Raw genomic sequence first — 17,856 nt, forward strand, 5'->3', positions numbered from 1 at the left:
GGCTAAAGGGAAAGATCCTTGGCAATAGGACTCAGAAATTCCCCAAACAGCTGGACAGGCTAAAATGTGTCAGGAAGTTCATCCTGACTGGTGGCACCCTATCAGGAATACTTTTCTGGGGAATCCATGTAGAGAGGGGTCCACCAGGAGTAAATGTTATCCCTCCTCCTGGGCTCATCACACTTTCTGATGGGGAAAAATCAAAAGTTTATAACCTATTGAGCTAAATTTCCAATATCACGGTCAGGAAATGTTGTTGTTGTAAAATATATAGCTGTTGCCTCAAATATTCCTCTCCTTACACTTGGGCCTCATCTACACCAAGCAGAATATTGCACTATGAAAGTGGTATGAAAACGGAATATAAAAGGCAGCAGCTACACTACTGCTTTATAGCAGTATTGAAGTGCACTGACAACTGTTGGGGCCCATTGACACCTACCGTATACCACTTTCATACCACTATATCCTGCTTGGTGTGGCTCCTGCCTTTTATATACTGCTTTCATACCACTTTCATAGTGAAATATCCTGCTTGGTGTAGATGAGGCCTCTAACTCCTTGTTAGAGGAGAAGTTATTGAATAAGATCCAATCAGAAATTCAAATGTTTTTGTAATTATAAACCACCTAGGATTAAGGCAGAGCTATTACAAAATCATCCCTCCCAAGGAGAACGATCTATGGACTAATGTTAAATATTATGCTGCACTTATTGCAGCATATGTGCAGTGGTTTCATATATTCCAAGTGTTCACCATCTTGGGCAGTAGAATAAATGCAAAAAGGTATTCCATTGGCAGGTTGGATCTTGGTTAACAGACAAGATCACAGGGCTGAAATGAATGAGATCAGAGGTACAGTACTGAAGGTATGGTATGTATAAACACATCTTAGCCCAGGTATGTCTCCCAACAACAGCGATGATTTTCAGAGAGCATGGAAAGAAGGAGATTTAGACCTTTCGATTCGGAGTAGTAGTATTTGATTTCTGGATTTTATCTTTTCAAATTCTGTTGCTTGATACACTCATCTTATTCAGAGAATTTGTAATATTTAATTGTCATCATTCAAAAACATATGAATTCTAAGTTATATTCAAAATGTAATATGAGAAGTTATTATCAGTATATTCTCAAAGAGAGTATGGCCTTAGCTAGACCTAAGGTTTATCCCAGGATAGTCCCAGGTCATCCCTGCCTGCTTCCAGGATCCCGTGTGTCATTTACATGAACAGGGATGACCCCGTGATGATCCCGGAATAAACCTTAGGTCTAGCTAAGGCCTATGAGATCTAATCACCTCCAGAGAACAAGGCCTGTTATCTAGGATTTATAGTATACTAAAGGAAGCAGGTGGTAAGAATAGTTCTATCAACGAAAAATGGAAAGAGAATATAATCTCACTATTCAAGATACTCAATGGTGAAATATTTTCAAATAAACACCAAGGCTTGTATTGCATGATATCTCTTAGAAAGACATTTATAAAGTATTTTATAGGTGGTATTACACTCGGTTAAGATGGTCAAAAAAGTATATCCAAATGTCTGATAGTTATGTAGAACAGGTATGGTTGCACATGATCTGTACTGGGCCCAGTGCTTTTTAACTTGTTTATAAATAAACTGGATAACTAATAGTCAGTTTTGCTGATGACACCAAATTATTTAGGGTACTTAAAACAAAAAGGGATTGTGAATAGGTTGGAAAGGGTCTTTTCAAACTTGGAGGATGGGCATTAAAATGCCAAATTAAGTTCAATATAAGCAAGTATCAATTGAGGTACATAAGGGCAAAAACTCCCCAACTTTATGTAGATGCTGATGAGATCTGAGCTGGTAGTGAATGACCAAGAAAGAGGTCTTGTAGTTATGGTGAACAGCTAGATGAAAGTGTCATTACAGTGTGTGGCTACTGTGGGGGAAAAGCAAATTTCATGTTGGGCATCATTAGAGAAGGAATTGAAAATAAAACTGCTGATATCCTACAGCATGTCATACAAAATAACACATGGTACAGAGAAAATGGATAGGGAGATATTTTTCTCCCTCTCATACAATATTAGAATCCAGGGTCATCCCATGAATTTGAAAGGTGGGAGATTTAGGGCAAATAAAAGGAAGGACTTCTTCACCCAGCAACTAATTAAATTGTGGAATTCGCTACTAAAAGATGCAGTGATGGCCACCACCTTGGATGGCCTTCAAAAAGGATTAGACAAATTCATGGAGGATAAGGCTATTAATGGCTATTAGCCCTGACAACTATATGCTATACCATGAGGAACTTGAGGAGGATGCTATTGCGCTCATGTTCGATTGGTTGGCTGTTGCATGAACAGAATGTTGGACCTTTAGGCTGATTCAACATGGCTGTTCTTATATTTAATTATCAGTCATGGTAGTCTGAAAAAAACTACAGAGGCTCTGGTTCTGTTAAAGCCGATTCTATCTTTTGATGAAGCAACTCAACAAAACATAAACGCTTACGCAGTTTAAACTGCTGGTTGGTTCAATAAAGGATTTCACATCACCAAATCTAGGTCTCTGTCTCCACAGATCCTACATGGCCACCAACATTTTGAACACTATAACAAGTCGATGAATTGCCTTTTGCGCTTGAATTATTTGACTTTTGCTCCCACAGATTCAGTCTTCAATATAACAGCTTATCATTCTAAATTTGATTGCTTACACAAGAGAGACATTGTTGCCTTTCAATCCAAGTTCGCATGAGGACTAAGATGCAAAGTGTAATTAACGCCTCTCTTAAATAGCCTCAATTAAACACCTGCCTCTCAGTTACATACCATAGGGAAGGCAGATGCTTATCTAATTAACACAGCTCTTAGCTGGAGAAATATGGTATATGTGTGTGCCATGATAATTTGACTACTCATATGTTTGTTAAGTTCACAATTCTGCAATGAATTATTCTCTACTGATATATTTTAGAAGTACTCAAAAATCAACTGCATTACACCGACTTTGATGCTGTTTTCTAAAAACGAAACATTCTTTAAGAAGTACGTAACTATTTTCTTCAATGGAATTACACTTGCAGAGAATATGGATATGTAGGTTTAGTTGCAATCCAAATTTTCAAACCAGAATTCAAAGCAAAACAAAGGTAAAGGAATCCATCAAGAAACAGCTTACCGTGTTAATAATTGGAATTCTTTCTGTTGCTGACACAAAAACTGACAATTGCTTTTTCTTTTTACGTGGTTCTTCGGTGACCTCTTTGACCTGAAATTTGAGAACATAAAGGTGTTGGGAGGTACATCTAAACTCTCCATTATAATACTTTATTGCTTTACATTTTGAGTAAATATTAGTGCTATTTAGGCCTAATTTACACCTACAGCCCTTTTGCAATGGAGGAAGGATGATTGCAATGGTTCCCAGCTTCCGTGATTGGTGCTCACGGGGCACACGCCACCGATGTTACCCACAATGAAAGGAGGGCTGTTGTGGGAGCACATGTGCCCCGTTACGGTGGTTCTGAATGTGTATCAGCAGAAGTGGGAAGGACTAGGCAGATGGCTAAGGGGCACAGTTGCTTTTTAATAACTCCTGTGAAATGTGCACCAGCGCAGACACACAGCAACACAAGGGGGGATAGGTACTGTGTCGAAAATGCACTCCTGCAAAGATATGTTTTAAAAACACAAAAAAAACTCAGCAATGAAACACACAATGCTCATGCACATGCCCCTGACAGCATGTTGGCTGTTCACTGAGCGAAAGGGGGGGCACACCAGCCGCGGATTTCAGGATTGTAGCAAGAGAGCCTGAAAAAACATTAAAAAGCAGTCAGCGATATTCCTGAATAACTGAGGAATCAGCTGTGTGTCATGTAGCCCAGTAGGGATGACTTTGGTATTATCCTGGAATCAACGACTGGTGTGGCCTTACTGAAGGATCACTAGACTTGATTATAAACTCATATGTTCTAACAGCCAGAGCTAGGCAGAGCAGGAAGAGCAGTTAAATATTTGCAGCCTCCAATTCCTTTTTGTTTTTAGAGCGACATGGGCCTCTGAAATTGTGTCCAATTCACTCGCTCACCTGTGGGCAGGGCCACGACACAGAGAGCCTTGTGAATGTAGCGTTCCCCATCCTCTCTGTTCCTTCCCTTCCTGCCTGCTGGCACGCCCCCTTTAATCCTTCCCAACCTTTTCCAAGGATGCTCCTGCATCCTCAAAAGAGAAGCTTCGGCTATTGGGCGGTATAAAAATGTAATAAATAAATAAATTAAATAAATAAATAAAAAGCCACTGCAGTGCTTTCCACAGTGGTTGAGAGTGAAAAGGAAATCTTCATTAGGAGTTGCTATTCAGCTATTCAAGAGGGGAAATCTTATATATCCAAGGATTGCTCTGTTAATATATAATGAAAATATTAAAGGGCTCTGAACAGGACGCAATGGAACCACCATCCTTCCTCTGCACATGACTTCCATGTACTATCCATCTGTCCATCTCCTTCTTCACTGGATTGAAAGTTATTTCTGGCCTGAATTCTACTTGGTTGAAAGGAAAACTTTCTATGTGAAAACTGAAACTGATTAATGTTCAACTTCACCCAATCCGAAACACATTAGACAATGCAAAAAGAGGCAAATATAATTAATGGAATGTTATTTATTTATGGTATTTAAATGTTATGATACAAAACTGACAAAAGTAGAAGGTATATTTTTAAATTTCTGGAAAATGCTATATGTATGTGGAAAATAGCAAATACATTTAGTTATTCACTTTGCAGTAAATGAAATACTTTTAATTTGGTATTGGTTATTTTTAAAGGCTGGCTAACGAAGTTTGATGACTTTGCTCCTATAGCACATCCCACCCCCTTCTCCTTTCCACTATCATGAGACCCATCTCTAAATTTATCTATAATAACTTCTAATGATAATATATGTTAGTTATTCAGCTTGATTAAGACCTAAGGGGAAAAATTATTTGCATTTGAGAAATGCTGAAGGAAATTGTCCCTACAACTAACATATTTGGTAATGTGTATTCAGTTTCTCCCCACATGATTATAATTCTGATAAATTAAGCTGTCAGGGAATGTTAATGGGGCTCTTAGGTAGTCATACTTAATATGTTTGATAATATGGAACTTGAGCGAGAAAGAGAGAGATCCTATGTTAATTAATTGACACCACTTGAGAAAGAGGCTGTTCTCCTAATTTTTACAGCTTGACTATAGAGCTAAGAGTTCTAAAATGTTAGCTATTTTCCAACGGCTTTATAATTATTTCTCTGTATTTACAAAGTAATTAATCCGTGTAATTCTATAAACCACGTAAGCATCACTTCCTTGTTTAGAGATAATTTTCTCATTCAAAAACAATTTTTCACAAGTTTCTTCCAGAGAAATAGCCCATTCAGCTAGTTACACTGGATGAAGAAAAGAGAGGCCTCAACTAGACCTACGGGTCTAGCGTGACAGAGGGGTGAGGATCTCGCGATATTATGATCACGAGTTCATCCCCCCTCTGTTTACACGTGGCACATGACGTCCAGGAAGAAAGAGCATGTTGCGCCCGCCATTTTGGGTTTTTTTAACGAAGAAGGAGCACACGAGCGCTCAAGCGCCAAACTGTGAGGGTTTTTTTAATTAAAAAAAAACATTCCCCCACCCCACCCCCTATGGCCACAGAGCTCCTGAGGAGCTCTGTGCCCCATGCACAGTTCCCGGTTCCTCATGGTTCCTCAAGAGGAGCCGGGACAAACTGTGACATGCACCCACACGTTCCGCAGTCTTGGGATCATCCCGAGACCATGGAAAAAAAACACGCTTAAAGGGTAGGGCGAGATCCCGGGGAAAGGGAGAGATCATCCCTCCCTGCTCCCAGGATCCCCTGTGCGTTATGTGGATGCACAGGGACGATCCCAGGGATCACCCCAGGATATCGCCCTGTCTAGCTATGGCCAGAGTCTTGAAGCACTTTAAAGACTAACAGATTTCATGTATGCAGCCATGAAAGCTTGGCCACAGTAAACCTGCTAGTCTTTCAAGTGCCACAAGATCCTACTTCATTTTTCACATATATATATAGGGTAGTACCTTAGTTTCCAATGTTTGGTAAAGCTTGGTCACTGTGTAATGCACTTTCCTATCCTCTAGGAAGTGTTCAAAGACTGTAAAGGCCAGTACCAAGACTGGCAACCCTATGTGCATTTTCTTAAAAGTAAGTCCCAGTGAATTCAGTGGGGCTTACTCCAAAGCAAATATGTACAGGAATGTAGCCTGAAATTTGTGAAGCAGGAAATGGAATGAGTGGGGAGGGAAAAAGACAGGACAGCTGACTCGGAAAATGACTAAATTAAACTTACATTTGCAAATGAAAGAACAGAGGGCAAAACACCAAATGAGCATGTCTGCTAAGACTGGGCTCCATACGACTCATCTGCTGCCCCCACAAGAGAAGCGCCTACCTCCAGTGTTCAGCTGCTTCTTTGCAGAGAAATACAATAGACCCTATGCCGGTTCAGATAAAAGGTCTAGTATCCTGCCTAGTATCCTGTTTTCAGTAATGACTAGCTATGTTATCGCTGGGAAATCCATGGGCAAGACATGAAGACAACAGCCTTCCCCTATGGTTTGCACCCAGCATCTGATATTCAGGGGTACAGAGCCTTTGAAAATAGGGATTCATTTTTGCTATCATACTTAATAGCAGTTGAGAGACCTGTCCTCCATAAACAGAACTGATTAGTTCTGGCCACATTTATGTACAACTGATATTGGCTGGCTGGATACAGCCCCTAACCCTTTGCTGAGTAGAGACTGGCCCCTTCCACCTACTTGAGTCTGACACCTCTGGTTTATGGTCACTGTAGAATCTACAGCGTAGATTAAGGCAGGATCTACACTACTGCTTTAAAATAGTTTATAACAGTTTTGACAACTGTTAAGGCCCAGGACACACTCCATATACAGTTTTCAAAACATTTTCAAAGTACTTTATCCTGCTTGGTGTAGATCTGGCCAAGGTCTTCAATCCTAAACACAAGTACTAGGGAGAATATCCCACTAAATACTACTTCTGAATAAGCCTGCATAAGATTGCACTGAGCTCTCTTTTTAAATTTTAAAACTAATTCAATTTACCTGATAATCCGCTGGTCCAGGAGTAGCAAAGGCTTCCTTCTTAACTAAATATAACAATCTAGGAGCTGCAGAACCGAATGCTCCTTTCTTTCTTTTCTCTGAGACGACTGTTTTAGGACTTTTTGTTGCAACACTGTAGTTGAGGATATTATAGAATGCAGGACCTGCAGAATGAAGTGAAAGTCTTTAAGCATGAAAGGTGTTATTCAGTTCCCTTCTTAGCATTAACAATTAACTCAAAACTAGAATTCTAGTGAGGAGAAATGTGGCATATGAAAATGAAATCACATGGATGCATATTTATTATGGCTGTGGTTATTATTATTATTATTTACAATATTTATATACTTGTCAATTATCTAACACAGATTCCAGAGCGGTGAACATAGGTATAAAGAAAGAAAATTAAAAAAAAATTAAAATTGTGCAATTTAAAAACAAAGGAACCAGAAAAAACAGTAGCTAGTCAGTTGAGGAAGATTTCTCAAAAAAGAATTGTTTTCAGGAGGAGCCAGAAGCAGCCTAGTGTTGGTGCCTGCCTGACGTCCAGGGGCACAAAGTTCCACAGAGAAGGGGCCACTACACTAAAGGCTCTTCTCCTGGTGGATTCCAATCAGGCCACAGGTCCACATGGAACCACCAACAGCATGCCCTCTGACGACCTCAGTGATTGAGCAGGGTGGTAAGGTATGAGATCCTGACCCTAGTTAAAGTGCTTAACAGTGCAATCTCATACATGTCTCCTTCATAGGAATCTGCAACGGGACTGACTCTAAAATAAGTGTGTTTAGGTGTCATGCCTCTCCCTGGTGCTGCAAGCCTTGGAGAGAGATTCAGATTCAGACATGGAGGTGATTGATTTAGGGCTTGCTCAGCCTGTGGAATGTAAGGAGGTGGGAGCACAGTGCTGACTGGTTTCCCAGCAGGAGGCCGACCAAAGGAGTCTGACATTCCTTGTTTGCTGCACAATTCAGCCTTGGGGAGCGCAGACGCCTAAGAAACTTTCTATGGGAAAAGAGCAGGTCAGAGACTTCGCTGAGGAAGGAGGGAGCTTGGACCTATCTCCTTGGTGATGAAGGCAACTATAGAGAATAGAGGAGAGACATCCAATTAGGAGGAGTTCACAGTTACAGACACGGTTTTCCTGCAGGGATAGGTGGACTGGCAAAGAGCTCTAGATGCCCCGGCTCAGTTTAAAAGCCACTGCACAGGCTAAAGAGCTTTGTGGGTACTACACCTTATTATTGAAAAGCTCCTTTGCCTGGACTATACCTGAGCCTGAGCTTTTGGCTTCCCTAGATTCCCATGCTCTTGGAACCCTTTCTGGGAATATAATTTGGAACCCTGAATTCTTGTAAGCCTAGAATCTAGTACCTTTGAGACTCTGTCTTGGGTAAAACCATCAGACTTTAAGACCCTGTTTCTGGGTCCTGCTTGGATTGTTGCCTTGGAACTTTGTTGGTCATTAAGGCCCTGTCTCTGGCTTCCACGGGGATTAACTGATTTATTGGGATTGAAAGCTATGTAACTTTTCTAACTCACAGACTCTGAAGGATTGTTGTGTTGCTGTCTTACTGCAATGAATAGAATTTGGTTTATTTTCAAGGAAGCCAGTCCTAACAATGGGGTTGCAGCCTAAATTACACTGATGTCAACTAGATTTCTGCAGCCTAACTGTATGACTAGAGCCTTGGGGTAAAGCCACAATCACACTGAGGTTTATCATACTGCTTGCCCTGATGTTAATGGAGCAAGACTCCTCCTTTTTATAGTTTATGATCACTACAGATTTGGCATTTCAGTTTTCAGATTAGATTAGGTCCTAGATTCTTTCCCTTCAGAAATCTGTCAAATATGATCATAACACAACCTTTTTCATTTTTTCTTAAGCATTGAATAAAGTGTGTTTAGGTTTTCTGAACATTAGACCAAACATCAACAAGTAACTATTAAGGGTTTTGTTTGGAGCAAAGTTGTATTTCAAAGTAATTTAGGAACTATGTAGTCTGAAAGAGCTACCTATTTAAATAATAATAATCACATTTGAATATGGATTTGGAGGCCCATTCTATGCAGCACTGCTCTGCTCTGCTTCCAGAGCACATAGAATAAGGTGTTAGAATTCCTTGTCACCATATTATAAAACCAAGGTATCTGAACTTATGTGTCACTGATCAATACCGGTATTTAAATTCTTATTCATGTAACTTGATTTGATTTTCTCATTCCTTTGATTATAGATAATCTCATATATAATATCATTATTGTCACATGACTGGTTTATTTCTCTTTCAATTCTGGAACTTACATGAATCTATATTATTGGGCTTTGAACCCAGAACTTTAAAGAATAACTTTTTTCCTTTATCTTATGAAATTTTATTTTGTTCTAAAATAAAATTAACAAATTAAAAGCAACAAAAAGAAAAAGAATGTACGTAATAATTAATCACAATCACTAAAGAAACAAAGAAATTCACTTATTATAAATCTTAGTCTTATAAAACCACCTTCAGAAGAAACAATGAGATTTTGGAAACAGGAATAGATCCCGGGGTGGGGGGGGTGCACTTTATGTTATGGGATGATGTCAAAATATTAACTTAGAGATGTTATAAGGTCATACAATTCTATGTATTATGATTTTAATTTTTTTAAAAAATTTTTTTTTACTGTATTGATATATGTTTAAGTTTAATAAAAAAAAGTAAAAAAAATCTTAGTCTATAACTGATATTTTTATGGAACGTTTACAATTAAATGGCTTAAGCAGGAGTTCCTAATGAAAGTAAAAAAATACAAGTTCTACAACATATAAAAGGAGTGTCTGCAGGTGTATGCCATTTTGTGTGCTTGTGCATATTAATCAGAGAAAATATAGGCAACTGTACTTTGTTGGAACTTTATCAAAAGTTTGAAGTGTCTCAGCACAGAAAATGAATAGAAGCCATAGTGTCATAACATCATTCACATTAGGATTCCTTACTTGCTGAGTAAGTTCATATATACATGCATATGCACACTCTCCCAAACAGTATTAATCCACTGCTCCTTAGTTGATTGCTTTGGAGACATTCACTTACATATCTCTGCAGCTGTATACATTGTTTAAGAAGGTCTTAATGCAGGAATCAAGGATCATTAGGCTCAAAAAGATGAATTAGCATTGCTTTAGAATCTATCAGTGGTCTAATGTGAAGAAATTCCTGACAGTAATCAGCAACCATAACAAATTTTGCATTGACCTAATTTCTGAACAGAGATCAAGTTTAGGAAAATGACTCCCGACGTATCACTTCCTGGCACTTCCTATGCTTTATTTCAAATCTAGGGAACCTCAAAGCCAGACCTCCTGGGGGATCCCAATACAGCCCTCCGGGGTTCCCTAGATGACCATGCCCCCCTTTCCCCTGCGCCCACTCCCTTCCTTTCAACCACTGATCATTTGGTGGTTTCCTGGCTCCTAAGGTTTACTTATTGACATTAGTATTTTTTACTCCTCCCTTTTTGCCTTGGGCCCTGCCCCCCCCCCCCGGAATGGCCACCTCCCTGGAATGCAGCCCCCCTCAATTGCTTTTCCAAAATGGAATTTGGTCCTTGAGCGGGAAAAGGTTCCCACCCTGTTTTACAGTTATGTCTCGGCATGCTGAAGCTAAGCAGGTCTGGATCTTGCAGTGCCTGATGGGAGGCCATCTGGAGACCAGTTGTACACTACACTGACTTCCACAGAAGAAGGGCAGGATATAAATTAAGTAACTACATAAACAAACAAAAAAGCAAACTAGCACAACAACACTATAACAACTTTAGATGGCAACAATCACACATCTCCACCAGGCAAGAAGCACTCTATTTAACAGACTGAGGACACAATAAAATGTTGTGCTCAGCAAAAAAAAAAAAGAGAGAGGCTTAAACTGAAGATAAATGGTAGACTACACCCTTTGCAGATTAGAGGACATAAGCAAAGACTTTTTCTTGAGGACAGAGGACAAGGGGAGGTGCAAAAGGAAGGATATAGGCAGAAGTGGAAAATACATCATAAGCATCTTTTCAAGGTAGGTGGCTCAAAAATACATAATGGGTCATTCTGTCCTTTAATGATACGTTTCAAGTTATTGATATTTGCTTACACACACACTTCCTACAAAGAAACCAACTTCTTTAAAAAGGGACTAAGCTGGAAACTGGAATTCCTTCAAATGACTGGAAGACATGGTCATTCATAGTAGATTCCCCCACCCCCAAATATCTGCAACTATCCTATTCAGTAGTTTGTTATTTATACAAGCCCCATTTAAAGTGCTTTTTTTTTAAAAAAAAAGACAGCACTCCTGGGAATGCCATTAATAGGTACTATTTGTCTTAGGAAGTGACTGTCATATTATAGTGCTGATGACCTCTAGAATCTTAGGATAACTAGCATGATCTGCAACACCACGATAAATAGCTTTTTCTAACTGTCAACAAGGGTGACCTTGTCAGATGTGAAGGAATATGTGGAGACGTCATTGGCAACTGCAGTAAGTATTTACAATAAAGCTTCACTTCTTTGAAATGCCTAGTAAACATCCACACTCAGATAATCACAGTTATTTATTTGTAAGTTTTAAAGCTGCAATACTATGTATGTTTATTTAGCAGTCTCACTGAATGCCATGGGACTTATTTCCAAGTAAGCAGCTATAGCACTAGCCAGTTAGTTTCTTTTCCATGGCTTGCTCAAGGCAATGTACAATAATACAAAGCAACACAGAAACTAATTTCAAGTTTTCCATCTTCACACCAACATTAAAATCACAAAACCACTAAAAACAAGGTGTTATTAAATCAGGAGTACTAATATGGATTTCAGAGTTTTTCTTACAGCCAACAGAACAAGCTTTGGTTTTGGTTTTGCTTTTTGTCACTTATATTCGGTTATATTAACATGGAGGACGTAGTAAATGGGGGGGGGGAGAAAGAGTTTGGAAAAGCTTAAAGCTGTATAGTGGTAAATTGACTTGAACATATTGTTAAGCAGTCTCCACTTCCTGGACAGGAGAAGTCCAGTTGCTACACAGCTTAGGTTCATTTGGTGAAGACACAGGGCATGTCTACACCACAAGGATGTAGGGTAAGGATAGCGGACTTACCGGCTTCCACAATCCTCTGTGGGTGTCCAGACAGTCACACGACATCCCAGAACAACAGTGCAGCCGCCATTTTTTAAAAAACAACAAGCAGGAGAAGAGCTCACGGGCGCTCCTCCACCAAAGGTAGGAAAAAACAACACCCGATCCTGATCCCAACCCACCCCACCCTCGATGGGCACAGAGTGCGTGAAGAGCTCCGTGCCCCATGCCCGGTTCCCAGCTCCTTGCGTTTACTTGCAAGGAGCCAGGATGAAACCGGGACAGCCACCCACACCTCCCACGGTCTCGGGATGATCCTGAGACCGCAGGAAAAATCAGGCTAAAAGCCATCCCGGTTATCCTGAGAAAATGGAGGGATCTTCCCTCCCTGCCCCCGGGATCCCCTGTGGGTCATGTGGACGCACAGGGAATGAGGTATGGTATAGACATGCCCAGGGAGAATTAGAGACTTATGGTATCCTCTTAAATATGCAAGCAAAGCACAGTAGAGGAAAACAGATTCCTATAACAGGCAGCTAAAACTGCTTTAAGTTCCCAATGCATCCCAAGAATACTTCAGTTTTCACCAACCTCACTAAAAATGACACTTCTGCTTCATTGTATGTCCTAATTTGAATGGTATTGACCTGTCTCCCTGTCCCTCCACCATACTCTGATGTGTGGAGGAGGCTAGAGAAAAATTGAAGGCCAATATGTACCATCAAACTCATTTATTCAGCTCCTGATTTTTATTATTTTATTATTTTTATTTATTGCATTTTTATACCGCCCAATAGCTGAAGCTCCCTGAGCAGATCACCTACTAGGTTACGTAGCCCATTCATGATAATCAAGACGTCTGAATTTATTACATATTTGACCTAAGCAGAGCAACATTCTCACTCTATGTGTGCTTTGGGTAACATGATTCCAATAAGTTACACCAGCCTTTAACTGGGGAGGGGAGGGGAGTTTATTCAACTATACAATGATTAAATTTTAGCAACTACTGCCAAAAGGCTAATTCAAACAATGCTAGTATTACATGTAAACTTATCACTGCCAAAGCAACTGCACAAAAGATCACCTATAATCTGATAGCATTACAAAATACTTCGAATCAACAAGGCATTAAAAATCTTCAATGAGCTCCTCACTTGGCCCTTTCACAATGTCATCATAAATAACATGTGTGTGTTTTTTAACTCATTTACACAACCACTATTTCATGAGATGACTTGTAGTCATCTCTTTCCATATGCATCTGACCTTGTGAACAGGTCACTTTATAATGGAAGCCAATCTGTATTTGAAACTTACAATTTCTGAAGACCTATGGAGAGTGACCCACAGTTTTAATATCTCTTGAACCATTTCCAAGACTGGATTGCACATCAAAGATTGGTAAGATTCACCTTAAGGTGATTATACAACTCCGATTCAGTTATAGGATTCAATTTCACTTCAAAATACATAGTAATCATTTTTCAGACTGCATTGTTGAATATAGTTCTAGACCAATTGCTAACTTAACAGACTACATATTTCTTTATATTGGATAACATGAACTTAACACCACACGTATCATTCCCTCTAATAGCAAACTTTAATGGTTGATTGCCTATCAGTTTGAAAGTGAAATGGGCTCACCCAAAAAGTACTCAGGTTATTCCTTAGGTATACATCATAACAGCTTTATCCTGAAGGGGGGTTTCTGGTTATGGGAATGTGTGCCAGAAGGTTAAAATGCTCCCCTCCCTGCAATATAAGGGATGGTCCAAGAGGAAAGAAAGAACAAAGGCCACCTTTTCCCTTTCCCACTATCCAGAATTCTCTCCCCCCTATATAGGGCATGTCTAGACCTCCCAGTGTTCCTCTGCTCACGAGATCCTCCCCTCAGTCCACATGGGCCGCGCAACATCCTGGGCATCGGGCCCGTCGCGGTGGCCATTTTTTAAAAAAAAAACCATGAAGAGCTGGAGTGCACAAGCACTCCAGTGAAAATTTCAGGTAAAAAAACCCCCCGATCCCACTCCCCTTCCCACCACCAATGAGCATGGAGGAGCACCTGAGGTGCTCTGTGCCCAGTTCCCAGCTCCTCGCATTTACTCGTGACAAAACCGGGACAGGCAGCCACACCTCCTGTGGTCTCAGGACGATCCCAAGACCACAGGAAAAATCGGGATACAAGTGGTGCCGGTTATCCTGGGGAAATGGTGGGATCACCCCTCCCTGCCCCCAAAATCCCCTGCGCATCATGTGGACGCACAGGGATTATCCCGGGGCAATCCCCAGGATAAACACTGGTGTAGACATGCCCATAGTCATAAAATACTCCAAGGGACTGAAGATTCACTGCAACATTCTGTTCCATGTCACGCTTGTTTACATTAATTGCCAACCTGGTGTTTTTTGAAGCCTATAGTCCTGGGTGAATCGAACAGCAGTATGGCCAAATGGGATGTTTTTTGTTTTAGATGCTTTCTTCAAGGACTCTAGAGCACAGCGTGTTTCATTATACGTGCCAGGAGCTGGGGTGAATGATTTCGCAGGTGCAAACCTCTAAGGAAATACAATAGAAAATAAATCAATGACAGGCAATCCACTTAAATAGCTGTGGAGGCAGAAAGAAACCCATATTTGTGTAAATAATATTTGCATACTTTTATCAATAAAAGAATATGAATAATAAAAGTGAATGATAAAATAATAATAAAATAATACCATTTTATTGCCTTATACTGAGTAAAACCATTGGTCTAACTAATTTCACTGGCACTGCTTCTCCAAGCTTCCAGCCACAGGCCTTTTCCACCCCTGCTACTGAGAGCCTTTTAACTGGAGATGGCAGGGATTAAACCTTTCTACGTGCAGAGCACGTGCTCGAGTATCATGTATATATTAACAAATGTCTACAATACATAAAAGTTTAACTGATGGCATAACCTCCTACTACAGTTGGCTATGCAGCATTCATTCAAAAGTCAATGCAGCAGAATGTACATGAAATGTCTTTGATATCCTGACCCATTCAGTGGCTATGCAACATCTGAGGTTCAAGAGGGTCAGTGCTCTGAAGAGCAAACTAAATGGTTAACCAGGCAAGTAATACTTTCATTGTATCATACTTTTATTTCAGAGTTTGGAGTTTGTGCTACCGAATTTCAAATATGTTTGTTTGCTTGTTTGTTATGCATTGGCATTCCTCACCCCATTCCTCTGTTGTTTCCCTATGTCTACTTTAGATTGGAAGCTCCTTGGAGTAGGAACCTCTCAAACCTGTTACTGTTTTTTCACAAGGTCACCGGATGACAGATCAGAGGAACAACAAAAGGTTGGTCAAGAATCCCTCTCTAGTTGCTAGAATTGCACTCCTAGCCAATTCACACCTATCCTAGTTTTTAACTGATGCATCTTCAGGGTGCAAAATTTGCTTTGGTGGCATCTACTCTAAGAATTATTTTCTTAACACAGAGCATAGTCAAACGATGGCATTCTCTACTACAAGATGTAGTGAAAGCCACCAATTTGGGCTTTAAAAGGGGATTAAGCAAATTCATGGAGAATAATGCTATCAATACTTACTCTGGCTATATGTTACCTCCAGAATCACAGGCATTATGCCTATGTACACCAGTTTCAGGGAACATTGCCAGGAGGTGCTATGACCTACTTGTGGATTTCCCACAGGCAGCTAGTTGGCAACTGTGGGAATAGAGTGCTGAACCAGATGGAAATTTATCTGATCAAGCATGTCTCTTCTTATGCTCTTTTTGCAAAAACATACATTTCCACCACACTCTCATATCCAAAAGAAACAAAATCCTTTATGACTGCCTGTGGAACTTCTCAGTTCTCAGGGACGTGAGATGCATGTAATGATTTTATGAAAAATGCAAGAAGAGGGGTGATATTACTTACCTGGGCAAGAGATAGAAAAGGAGCACGTTGAGCTTCACTCTCTGTCTTCTGAAACTGACTTTTTATGTCATACTTTCCAGGACCTGGAACACCCTGCAAAACAGTAAAAATAAATATGACTTTAATCATAGAACATACCGTAGAATTTGGGATTCCAGATCATTTTAACTTTTGAGGAAGATCAGTTGATTTTAAAATGCCTCCCTGATGTGAAACGTAACAGAAAAGATAAACAGAGAAAACCATAACACAGCACGGAAAGAATGACAAGCTTCCAAGACTCCTACTACCGTCAACTCCATTGACAGCTACCTGCTTTTAAGATTTGGGGAATATAAAAGGAAAACAAAGTAATGAAATTTGAACCTGTAATATTTGTTTATACTGTTAGCATGTACACATTTAAATTCTTCATATATTAAAGCAGGACATGTAATATGAAATGACCAGCAGTAAAGTCAAGTCTGAAAGAAGGGCTTTTAAAAAATGAAATAAGAGTTGTTGTTGGGTTTTTTAAAAAAGTAGGCTGTTATTTGAATCAGAAGTATAGTAATATTTTGAGGAGGGCTGGATGCTTCTCTTGAACATTAAAATTCTCAAATATTTGAAAGGTTGTGACCCCATGCCAAGGACAGAGTCTAAATAGTCTGGAGGAGGAGCAATGCAAGACCTCTGCATATAGCTTCCACTGTCTACAGGAACAGCTCACATAATCTTCAAACAGAGGATGGTCACTTGGATTAAACCTTGCATTATCACTTCAGTTTAGGCTATAAAGTGTAGTAAAGTGTACTAAACTGTAGTAGTGGAGAGTGGCTCATAGTACCACAGTATTTCACTGCTAACAATGCTTCCTCCCCAGCATTCAGGATGGTGCAACAGCAAAATATCTTGCATTCCCAATCTGGCATTATACTATTGATGATGATGATGATGATGATGATGATGATGATGATGATGATGGGGAAGTTAATTATCTGCATAGCCTGCTGAATGTTTTGCAAGCCACTGCACTTTTATTTCATCTTAAGTTGCAAACGAGAGGAGTGTTACTTGACCAACCTTTTGTTGTTTCTCCGCTGTGGCACCCCGGTTGTGGAATGAGCTCCCCAGAGAGGTCCGCCTGGCGCCTACACTGTACTCCTTTCGTCACCAGCTGAAGACCTTTTTATTCACTCAGTATTTTAACACTTAATTTTAACTTAAATTATACTGTTTTAACTCTGTATTTTAACCTTATATCAATTTTGCTGCGTGGTTTTATCCTGGTTGTGCTTTTTATATTGTATTTTGTATTTGTGTTTGTTAACTTGTTGGTTGTTTTATGATGGTTTTAATTTTTGTGAACCGCCCAGAGAGCTTCGGCTATTGGGCAGTATAAAAATGTAATAAATAAATAAATAAATAAATAAATAATAAATAAATAATTACTTAACTTGGAGAAGACTGCTGTGAAAAAGGCTTGAACATGTATGCACAACCACCCAGTTGTTCTGGTGTGCAGAAGGAAACTTGGGTGCAAAGGTGGAGTACCATGCAAAAGGGGATACCCCATTTCACCTGACACTTAGGGAAACAATTACACAGCAGTGGAAAAAACTGGACAATTTGAACATATTGGCATGGTCCCGAAACATATGGTCAGTGGCAATATCAGAAAAAAATAACTCATGATTTGCTTCTAATCCAA

The 17,856-nt window shown here is 39.8% G+C and overlaps 1 protein-coding gene across 1 annotated transcript in view; it reads right to left on the bottom strand.

The window, feature by feature from the left end:
• The window catches only part of STPG2 (sperm tail PG-rich repeat containing 2), a 251,934-nt gene that overhangs the window by 184,108 nt on the left and 49,970 nt on the right, over positions 1-17,856 (bottom strand). The window contains exons 7-10 of the mRNA XM_063136092.1: positions 16,167-16,259; positions 14,648-14,807; positions 7,132-7,295; positions 3,160-3,249 (exon numbers count right to left, since the gene is read on the bottom strand). Coding sequence (XP_062992162.1) covers positions 3,160-3,249; positions 7,132-7,295; positions 14,648-14,807; positions 16,167-16,259 — 507 coding nt within the window. The remainder of the gene's footprint in view (positions 1-3,159; positions 3,250-7,131; positions 7,296-14,647; positions 14,808-16,166; positions 16,260-17,856) is intronic.

This window comes from Elgaria multicarinata, chromosome 10 (assembly GCF_023053635.1).
Source record: "Elgaria multicarinata webbii isolate HBS135686 ecotype San Diego chromosome 10, rElgMul1.1.pri, whole genome shotgun sequence".
Classification (NCBI taxonomy): domain Eukaryota; kingdom Metazoa; phylum Chordata; class Lepidosauria; order Squamata; family Anguidae; genus Elgaria; species Elgaria multicarinata.